The 13,392-nt window shown below is 42.2% G+C and overlaps 2 protein-coding genes across 6 annotated transcripts in view; one reads left to right on the plus strand and one right to left on the minus strand.

The window, feature by feature from the left end:
- ADAMTS9 (ADAM metallopeptidase with thrombospondin type 1 motif 9) overlaps positions 1 to 13,392 on the plus strand; it is a 139,492-nt gene that overhangs the window by 109,369 nt on the left and 16,731 nt on the right. For all 5 annotated transcript variants that reach the window (XM_081852251.1, XM_081852249.1, XM_081852250.1 and 2 more), the window contains one exon: positions 5,995 to 6,168. In XM_081852251.1, the coding sequence (XP_081708377.1) occupies positions 5,995 to 6,168 (174 nt within the window). The remainder of the gene's footprint in view (positions 1 to 5,994; positions 6,169 to 13,392) is intronic.
- The window catches only part of LOC309337153 (uncharacterized protein C3orf49), a 503,307-nt gene continuing 498,365 nt past the window's right edge, over positions 8,451 to 13,392 (minus strand). Inside the window, exon 6 of the transcript XR_014154124.1 lies at positions 8,451 to 8,608. The gene's annotated coding sequence lies outside the window, so the exon portion shown is untranslated. The remainder of the gene's footprint in view (positions 8,609 to 13,392) is intronic.

Below are 13,392 nucleotides of genomic sequence, written 5' to 3' on the forward strand. Positions count from 1 at the left end.
AAATTTTCTTGAAGGGTCACTATGGCCTAGTTTGCACAATCATATCTTGGGCTACATAAGTCAGGATATGCATAAACTGCATGCCCTGAGTTGTATATCGCAGTCACCAGCCAGATGCTTATGGAAAGCCCACAAACAGGACTGCTTTGGTTCCCTGGTGGCTAGTACACAGAGGCAGGCGGCTTCTCATCCTGGAAGTGGCAAATAATTATCAGGACAATGAGTGACTTTCCAGGGTCCCATCCTGGTTTCCTAAGCCATGATGTAAAGGAGAGGTATGCGGTCATATACAACCATTCCCCGATGCTTTGCCCAGTGAGTGAGTTCCTAAACCACTGTTAACCACAGCTTCCTGTTACGTGCAAACCCAGAAATTACTGCTAGTAACCTACGACAGAAGGAGCTGGCATGGTGCTGTCCAGCTGTATTTCACTACAACTCCCATCAAGATAATGGGAGTTATAGTCCACAACAGCTGGTGTTAGCTAAACTGACCCATATTAAGCCATGGTTTAATTATGGCATAATATCCTGACTCATCTGTCAACATTTATTTTTTTTTAATTAGGGGTAAAGCACATTTTAAATTAAGTTTTGGTTGTTGTTTTTTAAAAAAGGGCAAAGCAACATTTTTCACAATACTGATTTCTACCAGGTAAATACTAAAGGCAATGCCATATTGCATTTTCTTCTTTCAGGTAAAGTAGTTATTTGCTAGAATTGTGACAGATCTCACAAATATCAGTTATGTACACTGAGATCTGAACAGCAAGATTGTTTTCACTGTATACATGATAAGTACTACTAACATCTGACTCTAAGGAGCTATTACTACCTCGCTAGGATATTGACTCATTACTAATAGGGAGAAGTCCTCCAGTTCAATTTAGCTTAACTCATTTTGTATCAGTCTTCTATATTATCACAGCATTCCTGAAAATGAACGCCCGTAAGTATGAGAAACAAGGGATAAACTCCTTTTTGAAATACATTAAAGGGAACGGTTTTGTATAGATTCCTCTGGCTGTGATTCTGCTATTCAACTATTCCATAAGGATTGCAGAGGATAAGCAGTGTTATTAATCACAATGCAAGGCACCACACCACATTTGGGTACAGATCAAGCTCTCACTTGCTGTATCCTCACCTTGTCGTGGTGAGTGGGCTTGCACGTTCCTATGACCCTTGTGAGCGAAGCCGTCAGGAATCTCGTACTCCCAGCAGGGTTACCCAAGGCGGCAAGGTCAAAGGGAAGTGCGCTGCACATATCGTCAAAAGTAAGATTCCGTTCTGGTTACTGTTGCCAGTTCCTTCTTTCCCAATAGTCCCAGGCCACAGATCGAAATCTTGCCCAACTCTTGCATTAAAATCACCAAGGAGGATAATTTTATCTTCCTTAGGCGTCTCTGATAGGACGGTATCCAGCTGAGAGTAAAATTTTCTTTAATGTCTTCATCGGCATCCAGTGTTGGTGCAGAAGGGCTTATAATAGTAGCCTGCTGGTTTTTGGTGAGTGTTATTCGAAGGGTTGAGAGTCGCTCATTAATGCTGGTAGGGACTTCTGACAGGAGCTTCACAAGATCGTTTTTGAGAGTGAAGCCTACCCCATGTATTTGACGTTCTTGTTCAGATAGACCTTTCTAGAAGAATTTGTAGCCTCCTTTTTCTTCCTTCGGTTGTCCCTCGCCTGCTCTTCGAGTCTCTTGAAGTGCTGCAATATTGATGTTAAAACATCACAGCTCTCTTGCAATGAAGGCAGTTCTCTGTTCAGAACACTCATTATCTGTGTTATCCGACAAAGTCCGTATATTCCATGTTCCAAAGTTTGATTGTCTTTTACGACCGCCGAGTGGTGACCCCACTGGGTGCAGTAATCCAGTCAGGGGAAAAGGGAGGCAGACTATGTTTAGGGCACCTTTTCTAGCCCCTCCCCCTTTTGGGGGTGAGCAGAGTGGATCCTAAAAAAGCGCTCCCAATTGGAGAACAGCCTTTACCAAAGGTGTCATGGGCTTTGAAGACACTCAAACTCAAGACACAAGGGAGAGGAAGGCACGCTTGGCAAAACCACACCGTTATCAACTCCTGCCCAGAAACCAATGTCCCCAATGTGGAAGGACGTGTGGATCCAGAATTGGCCTCCACAGTCACTTACGGATTCATTGTTAAAACCATATTTATGGAAGACAATCTTACTCGGCTACGAGTGATTGCCAAAGACGAACAGATAATGTTGAATTGTGTTCCCCTTTTTCAACTTATAAAACTAATCATAACTGTTTATAACCCCCCCCCCCAAAAAAAAAATGTCTGAAGTCCATTTGCTCTTTGGGTCTCTTCACTTTACGGGGCATACCAACACTAAAGCGTGCAACACTGAAGAAGCCCTTTTTAAAGTTGTTTACTCAATAAAGAATGGTGATTTGCCGGGGGGCGCATTGTAATTGACAACTAGCTGTAAATGTAAGAAAATGATATGAAATTGTTATTTGCAGGAAAATGATAATTTGTGTTGAATTCAAGGACATTTTGCTTTGATAGATACAACATTATTGGGTTTATAAAGTTGTTTTTAATAACTCTTATATTAACAAGTGCTCTAAAACTTGTTAAACTAATACTTGCAAATGTTATTCATGATCTCTGTATTTCAAGTATCTTATAAGTTCAAGGAAGCTTAAAGATACTACATTACTGGATTCTAAAGTGTTGCTTAATGGTCCTTGCATTATTAGCAAAAGCCAATCTTCAAAAATGCTAAATGTCAGCCATAATATCTGTGTTTTAGCTACAAACCTTCTTGACTTTTAAACTTTTTTCTTGGTAAAATTAATTATCCTCTTCTGCACACACTCAAACTGCCTTTCAGGATCTACTAATGAGCAAAAAAGGGGACACGGGTGGCGCTGTGGTCTAAACTACAAAGCCTAGGATTTGCTGATCAGAAGGTTGGCATTTCGAATCCCCGCAACGGGGTGAGCTCCCGTTGTTCGGTCCCAGTTCCTGCCAACCTAGCAGTTCAAAAGCACGTCAAAGTGCAAGTAGATAAATAGGTACCCCTCCGGCGGGAAGGTAAACGGCATTTCCGTGTGCTGCTCTGGTTTTGCCAGAAGTGGCTTAGTCATGCTGGCCACATGACCCAGAAAAACTGTCTGGGAACAGGCACCAGCTCCCTTGCCCAGTAAAGCGAGATGAGCGCCACAACCCCAGAGTCGTTCGTGACTGGACTTATCTGTCAGGGCTCCTTTACCTTTACCTTAATGAGCAATAATATCTCATCCATTTGCCATATTCAGGCAGCAATTCCATGTATATTTGCCAGGAAGAAAGTCCAGTTGAGTTGTGGGACTTACTTCCGTGTAAACAATGTGTAGTATGTCGTTGGTAACACATTCCCTGTGAATAAGTGAGCTCCGTGAGACTGACTCAGAAATATAAGATTGTTTATGTACTCCAGACATTATTATTGTTTACTTTTTTATTATTTTAATGAATCTTCTAAAAACAAGGACAAATGAAGCTATTTTTCCTAACCTTCATTAGGATTAGCTTTAGACTGAATATGTTAAAATAATTCCAAAAACAATAGTAAATTAGGATGGGGGGAGAGAAATAAAGTGGAAAGATAGTTAGCTATGGAATTAGACATATGCTTAAGTCTGCTTTAGTAGCTGTGGGGAAGCTTGTAGCATGATGTGGGAAGAGGGACACATCCAGCAACCTGATAATGATCCTGTTACTCCATAGTTTTCAACAATGACAACCTTTCTGCCTCTCTGCTTTGTTTATCTGCAAGTGCCACCTTTTGCCACCCTTGCAATTTTCTAGATCACCTCCATTCTTCATTTTTCTATGGAGCTGTTGGAACCAGTTGTGACATTCAATAAGTTGATAATTTCACACAGGTCTTCTCTATGTGACTGTGATCTGTCATTTACCTCACACAATGGAAGGAGAAAAACGTTTGCACAAGGAGTTCTGTACATGTAGCTGTGCACTGAGTAATTCTGCTAGAATCCCATAGCTGGAAATGTTTCTTCTTGTTTCTGTAAGGCCTATGGCCGTGCAACATGTTTTCTTACAAAAATATGAATTCGGTGGCTTAAAAGCTTGGCTGGCCCTAATGTGATACAGAATTGAGGTGGCTGCCTCAGTCAACAGATTCTCGACAGCACTAAGCGGTAGCTTTATTGTCAGTTATATTCTTCTTTCAGTGGGTGAGTTGGAAAAGTGATCTTGTGTATGTGCTATTACCCTCTGTCATGTAGAAAGTAATGCACACTGATTTTGAGTGTGTTACCCTAATGGAAAAGGTGTGAAACAACCAAGATTACTTCAGTCATATCAGTTATCAACACAGCATAAGAATTTACATGCATTTATGCTATATACAGGGATGTGGGTGGCGCTGTGGGTTAAACCACAGGTACTGCTCCGGCGGGAAGGTAAACGGTGTTTCCGTGCGCTGCTCTGGTTCACCAGAAGCGGCTTAGTCATGCTGGCCACATGACCCGGAAGCTGTACGCCGGCTCCCTTGGCCAATAAAGCGAGATGAGCGCCGCAACCCCAGAGTCGGCTACGACTGGACCTAATGGTCAGGGGTCCCTTTACCTTTATGTTATATACACTGCCCTGAGATGGTTTGTATCTTTAAAGATAGCATGAAAACATTTTTAAATATATACTGCATATGTGGAAGTGAGGTACCACTCAGGTCCACAAGGGTCTTGGTCTAGTCCTGCTGAAAACCACTGGCATGTAGCATTTCAGCATTTCCTACAAAACAGCAATAGGAACTACCTTTCTTAGGATTCAGACTGTTGCTGTTTCGCTAGTGAGATTCAGTCTGCTCACGTCAAAGTGTGATTGGCACTCTGGCGCAACAAACTTGCTTTTTTTTTTAAGGCCTTTGTGACAAGGAAAGCACTGGGGGGAAATGCAGTAGGAAGTGCGGGGTAACAGTTGCATTATTCAATATCATATACAGGGCCGGATTTAGGTTTGATGAGGCCCTAAGCTAACTGAAGGTAATGGGGCACTTTATACGCCCAGCTGTCCTTTCTCAACAACAAATTGTTGCTGTTTTTTGTGTTGAATATATACCACAGTATGTGGTAATTTATGGACCCAATAGGTATCTAAAGCCATTTGCCCTGCAACCAGTCCATGCAGAATGTAGGCACCCTGTACAGTGGTGCCTCGCAAGACGAAATTAATCCGTTCCGTGAGGCTCTTCGTATAGCGGTTTTTTCGTCTTGCGAAGCAAGCCCATTGACAGCTTAGCGGATTAGTGCTATTAGCGGTTTAGCGGCTTATCAGCGGATCAGCTGATAAGCAGCTTAGGGCTTAGGAAAAGGGAAAAAACCCCGCAGGAACTCGCATGACATTTTCATCTTGTGAAGCAAGCCCATAGGGAAATTCGTTTTGCGAAGCGCCTCCAAAACGGAAAACCCTTTCGTCTAGTGGGTTTTCCGTCTTGCGAGGCGTTCGTCTTGCGGGGCACCACTGTATATAGAAATGAGCAAACCAGTGATATTTCAGGAAGCGGGCTAGCAAGCAGGGCCCATTACTTATATCATAGGAGCCTACACAACACAAAACACTGTTGCTGTATGTAGGTTTTATTTTATTTATTTTTTTCTTATATTTTGGAAATGTGCATCCAGGTTTTTTCCCCCTTTAAATCTTTTTTGGGCCCCCAAGAGAGTGGGGCCCTAAGCTATAGCTTGTTTAGCTTATACGTAAATCCGGCACTGATAATATAACCTCCACACAAGCAAATCATAATAAAAGCTCAATAAAGAGCAGGGGTTGTGTAACCTTCACACAAACTTGTGAAAACGAATCAGAGTGAACGCTCAATGAACAGGTTGCCTGGAGGAGAACTCACAAGTTCTTCTTTTTTTTAATATCTGAACTAAAAACTTCCAATGTTGAAGACAGACTGGGGGTGAAAATAGGCAAAACTTTTGAGCCTTACTTTTTGTGCCTCTTCAGTGCTCAGTGTCCTGTGGGAGAGGAGTTCAGCAGAGAAGCGTTGTCTGCCACCTTGGTACTCACAAAACAGCTAGCGACACCGAATGCAGTCAGTCCAGCAGGCCAGCTTCTGAACAAGAATGCCAAATGACGGGATGTGCCTCTTACAGCTGGAAAACAGAGGATTGGCAAGATGTAAGTAGACTATTTAGTTAGTTAGTTAGTTAGTTAGTTACTCATTACGCTTTGCCTTTAATATTTATATATTATTAAGGTGATTTCAGCTAAAAGAAATAGAGTGATACAGAAAAAAAAGAAAGAAAAGTGAGAAGGAGAAAAACAACAACAACAAAGATACATATAAAAGCGAAAATATGGGGGGGGGGGCAGTATGCTACATTCCCATATAAAGGTAAAGGGACCCCTGACCATCGCAGACGACTCTGGGGTTGCAGCGCTCATCTCGCTTTATTGGCTGAGGGAGCCGGCATACAGTTTCCGGGTCATGTGGCCAGCATGACTGAGCTGCTTCTGGCGAACCAGAGCAGCGCACGGAAACGCCATTTACCTTCCCACCGGAGCGGTACCTATTTATCTACTTGCACTTTGATGTGCTTTCGAACTGCTAGGTTGGCAGGAGCTGGGACCAAACAACAGGAGCTCACCCTGTTGCGGGGATTCAAACCGCTGACCTTCTGATCAGCAAGCCCTAGGCTCTGTGGTTTAGACCACAGCACCACCCGCGTCCCGGATATTCCCATATATTCTTGTATAAATTGGTACAGTTTAGTGTTATTGTCCTAGTGTTTATGTAAACGCTAATAGCCTGCTACATTTTCCGTTGTGCCATTGATAATTTCTATAAAAATATTCTCTGAAAGATTTAACTTTTTCTGCCTAGTCATAGTTACACAGTCCAGCACATTCTCCCCAAACCTGTTAAGTAAAGAACACTGTACAAACATGTGTTTCAGAGAGGCATTGTCCTTACCACATCTCCAACACTGAGCTATCTTAGCTAACCCTTTTTTATACAACCGTACAGGAGTCCAGTAAACTCTAAATATTGTTTTCTGTTGTATTAATCTTAATTTAAAATCTAATTACACCTTAGGTATTGAAGCTAATACATTTTCCCACTGGCTGGGTAATAATGTAAGGTCCAATTCTTTATTCCAATCATCTTTTACAGCCTGCATATTGAACTTGTGTGTTGTTCATAGATACCTATAAAAAGTAATTGCTAGTTTTTTATTTTTGAATGACTTGTCCAATTGCTCCAAAATCTCAGGTATCTCGGAAGCTGAAAGGGCTGACGGCCCAAACAAACTTGTTAGGAGATGTTGTAATTGAAGATATTTCCATTGGGCTGCATCTGATAGGTTATATTTTTGTCTTAAAACAGCAAAAGTATAAAAGTCACCTTCCCTATCTATATCAGTTTTTCCAATGTTAATACACCTGCTTCCATCCAGTTTTCCCATATCACCATCTATTTTTGCAATTCTTCGTGTGCAGTTTCCCCACAGAGTAATTTAGCATGTGAAAATGGATCAAATTTGTTTTTATTAGCCAGTATGTTCCATATTCTTCTAAGTGATTTAATTGTTTCCAGATGTAAGCAGACTATAATGTGGTGGGACTATGCTAACATTGAATCAGAGCAAAGGTGTTCCTGATACTCTTTGCCATCACATTTGTCTTTGTGGGGAGTTAGACAGCACAGAGAGATGATGGGATAGTTGGCCGGTTAAAAACATACTGTCACCATGCTTCGTGTATCAGGTCATTGCAAAGGTTGAATCCTTGAGTGGGAGGGGGGACACTTGAGATCCCCAAAGAACAAGTGGGGTACAAAAAGACACAAATAAGTAGCACTGAACAGATTAAAGGTAAAGGTACCCCTGCCCGTACGGGCCAGTCTTGACAGACTCTAGGGTTGTGCGCTCATCTCACTCTATAGGCCGGGAGCCAGCGCTGTCTGCAGACACTTCCGGGTCACGTGGCCAGCGTGACAAGCTGCATCTGGCAAGCCAGCGCAGCACACGGAACGCCGTTTACCTTCCCGCTGGTAAGCGGTCCCTATTTATCTACTTGCACTTAGGGGTGCTTTCGAACTGCTAGGTTAGCAGGCGCTGGGACCGAACGACGGGAGCGCACCCCGCCGCAGGGATTCGAACCGCCGACCATGCGATCGGCAAGTCCTAGGTGCTGAGGTTTTACCCACAGCGCCACCTGCATTCCTACTGAACAGATTAGCCACCAACTATATGTAGAATAAGGGACGCGGGTGCCGCTGTGGGTTAAACTACAGAGCCTAGGACTTGCCAATCAGAAGGTTGGCGGTTTGAATCCCTGCGACGGGGTGAGCTCCTGTTGCTCGGTCCCTGCTCCTGCCAACCTAGCAGTTCGAAAGCTCGTCAAAAGTGGAAGTAGATAAATAGGTACCGCTCCGGTGGGAAGGTAAACGGCGTTTCCATGTGCTGCTCTGGTTCACCAGAAGCGGCTTAGTCATGCTGGCCACATGACCCGGAAGCTGTACGCCGGTTCCCTCGGCCAATAAAGCGAGATGAGCGCTGCAACCCCAGAGTCGGTCACGACTGGACCTAATGGTTAGGGGTCCCTTTACCTTTACCTATAGGTATAATAAGATCTCCCTCCGAGTTCCCGCACCAGTGTGGTGGTTTTCTCCTTTCTCTAGAAACCTTGTTTATGACCAAGTCTCCATGACCAAGTCTGGAAATACGCTTTGGAAAATGAGCCCATCTTTGCAAAATACCCCCTTTTTAATGCTTACCAAGTGTTCAGTGCTACAGCATGTGGCAGATTTATTACAGAAGCACTGACACACACCTGTTGGCCCTACCGTGCAGTAAGAAAGTTTATCGGTTCTGCTGTGCTAGCTAAATCCTGCATTAGCGCTTTTCATTTGGCAAGCAGGCATAGAGTAGACATGCTGCTGTGGGCAAGAGTCGGCTCGATCATCGGAATGTTAGTTCAGGCAAACGCGAAGCATTAAGTTCTTAAGGAAACACCAGGACATGTTCACAAACCTATTAATGCTGGTGACTTGGTTTGTTAATTAAAGCAGGAAGCTTAATTTTCAGAAGGTAAAAGGCAGAGCTTTTTAAATGAGAAGTGTTTGATCTACCCCACATAAGAAGTGGACGACATAAGCAGATTTAATTACCACTATGCATGGCATATGGTTACCAGGGTTGTTGTTCTTTTCATCAATGTAATCTACTGAGCTGATACAGGATAATTGAAGAAAGCAAGTTTGTTCTATTAAAAAAAGCGTCTCTTTAAATAATTTTAAATGTAAGATCACCTTCCTTTGAATACAATTACTTTGTTTTTATTTTTGCTATTCTAGAAACAGATTTCAATACTGTCCCCATTGGTAGTGAATAGCTATTGTAATGCCAGGTATTTTGTTTTTTTTTAAATAATATTTTTTATTGATTTTAACATATAAATTATAAAATGTACCACGGAACTTATCACTTATACAATCTTTTTAGACTTCCATCAGCACCTCTGATAATCTACCATTTTGTCCACTTCTTATACATTTCTTAACTTTATATTGCCTTTAAATCTATTAACAAATTATCCTTTCCTTTATCTATTTTTGCAATACTTCCAATAATACTCCTCACAGAACTTCTTGTAAACCTACAAACGTCGTCTGGTCTTCACAGATACTTTTCAAATAATCCGTACATTTACTCCAGTCTTCTGTGAATTTCTGGTCGTAATGCCAGATATTTTGGTCCACATCTCCCATCCGCACTGGCCAGGGGCCACACTGGCTGGAGCTGATAGGAATTGTAATCTAAAACATCTGGAGAACAACATATTAGGAAAACGCAATAGTGTATATATTTCCGATATATGCTAAACCTAGGATACATCTGGATATGTCTGGGCAGAATCTAGAAATGGTCATTCTCTTTGAGTGTGTCTCGCACTGGCTGACTGGAGGCATGGTTCTGGGCAGTCAACCAGCTCTAGAAATGACTACTTGGGTCCCCAAATCGTTCATGACAGGCTGGCCCTTTTGAATCCAATGTTTGCTGGAACTTAGTCTACATTCACATGACAGTTTCTTCTGTTTCCTCAAGGTTTCCCTAATTTTCTGCATTATGGTTCAGCTTTCAAATGACATAAAAGCCACTTCCAGAAATACAGCACAATGTGGCACAAATTTAGTGCTTATTTACCTTTTACTTGGTCCAGAAAGACACCTGTTTGCAAAAAAAACCCAACCCACATAAATGAACACTAAATATGCTCTCTTTACTCCACTATATTTTCAGAAGTGGTTTTTGTGTGGTATGAAAGCTCAGATATAATGGGGGAAATGGAATAAGCTGCTTTGTGAATGCAACCTTGGTCTATTCACTTGTGTCTGAGCATTTCCTGATGTATCCAAGTGCTTGGAATTCACCTGTAGCTCATCTTTTGCAAACAGGGTCAGGCATCTTTGGATGTGAATACGCACCATCTAGTACAAAACAGTGGCGTACCAGCACATGTGCTGACACATGTGGTTATAAATGAACCTAAAAACAAATGTCTGCCTTAAAAGTTTTGTTGTGGTGCTTTTAAAAATGTTCCTCCAGACCCTGCTAAAAATGGATCTGATTATGGAAAAGGTTATAAGGTGGAGAATAACTTGTCATTATTCAGAAGCAAGGAAAAGGGATGTACCAGTAAGTTCTGGGTGTCTGTGGCTTTATAGCAGCCGGCATTTGTTAATCTTGCCCTACACAGTCAAGATTTCACAGCAGATTAGTAAAAGAAAGAAAAAGCAAAAAGAAACCTCTGCTAGCTTATATAAATAGAGAACTCTCCTTCTTGCCCCTCTCTTGTCTTCCCATTCCTTTGTTTCGTAAACATTTTCTAGACAGGTAGATGAGATTATGAGGCATGTATGAGAAAAGGAAAGCAAGAAACAGAGTATTTTTTAAAAAAAAAAATTAAAATCAAACAGCCTGAAAAGGAGAAGAAACAGTGTGTGAGAGAGGGTACATTGTGGGTGTATAGTGGTATTTGTTTCAAAAGGTGTGCAGCTCTTAACAGATTAAAAGTATACATTTGTAATACATACTTGAGTTATGCAAACACAGAATAAAGTTGTAAGTGAGCCTGAAGGATTGTTTGCCTAACACACTCTCACACAAATATATATACAGTATACTGTGTGTGTAAAATGTTAGCACCACGAGGGCGCTTTTGCATTAACTGGTAGCTGGCATGGTCTGCTCAGGTTGTTGAATTCCATGTTCAGTATATCTTTCCTTCTAGCACATTCACCGTTGCATAAAACACTTTCTTCCTCCCCCTTTACTTGGGAGAGAAAGGAAGAATAAAAAGCAATTCCCAGTTCTTCAGATTCTGAAGGAACAAACTTTCCTCAGAGAGCAGAGAGAATGTTCAAGGTAAAGTCAACAGCTCTCTCCTTCAGATTTGCTTGTCCTCGTATTCCCACAATATGTTGCATTAACAGCATACATGGCAGCGTTCCTTACCCTCAGCTAACTCCCACGTCAATTGTGGGCCCCAGGGATGGTTTTTATATATAGAAAAGATACTCATTCTGACATTCTGCTGCTGTCTTAAGGTCCAGAGATACTCTAATCCTGTGCAGTGACAAGTGAGGATCAATAGAAGCTCCAAGGAAACACTTACTTCAAGGGGTGTAAAAATTTTGTGGCTTGAGCTTCACTACAATGGCTCACAGCCTAGTCCTTTCTGTAAGCAAGAAACAAAGGAGGACTCAGCCTTGAACTGTTGTCTCCTGCAGAACTGCTTGTAAAAAGATGGTGTGGATGATTGTAGGAAGCACAGTGTGAACAGAACACATTGAAACAGATCCAGGTAGCACATTTAAAGATCACCAAATAGCATGCACTGGCAGAACTTACCCAAATCAGAGTAACTTTGTTCCCAAAGCAACTGCTCCTTTCTCTCCCCAGTCTCTTCTTTCTTTCTCCCTCTGTCTGTTTCTCGCAAATTTTGTTATAACTTCTACACAACTGGAAAGCATTAAGGACCCCTCCCCCACTCTCACTGCCGGCCCTTTTTGTGGGAGGTGAATATTTGATGGGTCACGCTGGTTTTCTAACGCTTTCCAGGCTCCCCGTGTGCTGGTTTTGTGTGAGCGTGTGTGTGTGTGCGTCTGTGCTCTGTAAATCTCTACCATGTGACAGAACAGACTTCAAGGAATGCTTTAAAAAAACCCCCACCACCCTTTAAATCCCTGACATCTTCCTCATAAGAAATCATGAATGACAGTCCAGATCTTGCACACATTAAACACTTGGTCCTTCAGATATCTTTTTTTCCAGCAGTCCTGCACCCCTCACACCACTTCCAACCGCCAACCCCCTCTTTTTCAAACTGATAAACTGCCAAAAACGGCACCTTGTCTGCCATAGAACTAGTTTTCATGTTATTTATTGAGGGATGAGGTGCAAGCTGAATTAAGCCATCTGGTAGTAAATCCAGACTGACACGTAAAACCTGTTGGAAACAAGGTTACAACCTCATTAAGGCCTGCATTTGAACCTCCATCCCTGACTGGTTCAATTTTCCGCAGTCCTGTTTACAATTCTCATTGAGTTCCAGTGAGCTTATTCTACTTTTATTTAATTGTTTGCAATGCCGTTCTACGTGGAGCAGCCCTTGAAGATGGTCTGGCAAATAGGGACTTCCTATAGGGACAACATCTTGCCAGTGCTGAAAAAGTTGTACTGGCTGTCAGGTTGTCTTTGGGCCTAATTCAAAGTGCAAATTCTGGCCTTTGCCCACCTAGGGCCTAGTCCTTACTACCTTAAAGTTGTGGTGTGGAGCCATTTGCCCTGCCTAAATTCTCTTAGCATCCTTGAGGTATATACGAAGCCGGCTGGCTCATCGGTAGCATTCAGATGCAATGCAATTCACTGTCGCTTTTTCCAGTGCAGACTGTGGATCTTGTTCTTCCTTCGTTGTCTGTATTTTTCATTTGCTGTGCTTTATGATTATATTTGCTTTGTTTCATTGCGTTTTAAATCGTGGGGTATTTTTTTCCAACGTCAAAAAAATAACTTGAAGGCTGAACGATGGGTTACACATTTCGATTAATTAAATAAACGAATGAAGTTACGGCATACCGTGAAACACAAACCCATTTTCTTCCCCACTGCTTGCTCAGAAGGATCTTGTCGAGTAAGAAACACACCATATATCACAGGCAGTGCTTATATATCCTAGGGCTGCTTCCACCTCCTTGGTCCGCAGAACTTTATTTTGTCTCTGCCACCGTGGTTCTCATATATCTACCTAAACTTGACAGCTATAGAGGCTTGCAGAAGGAGGAGTGACACGGGACCATGTGTTGGTGTGAAGTCATATAGTAGACTTACCAGCATA

Source organism: Podarcis erhardii, assembly GCF_964252035.2.
Source record: "Podarcis erhardii genome assembly, chromosome: 2".
In the NCBI taxonomy this organism is placed as follows: Eukaryota; Metazoa; Chordata; class Lepidosauria; order Squamata; family Lacertidae; genus Podarcis; species Podarcis erhardii.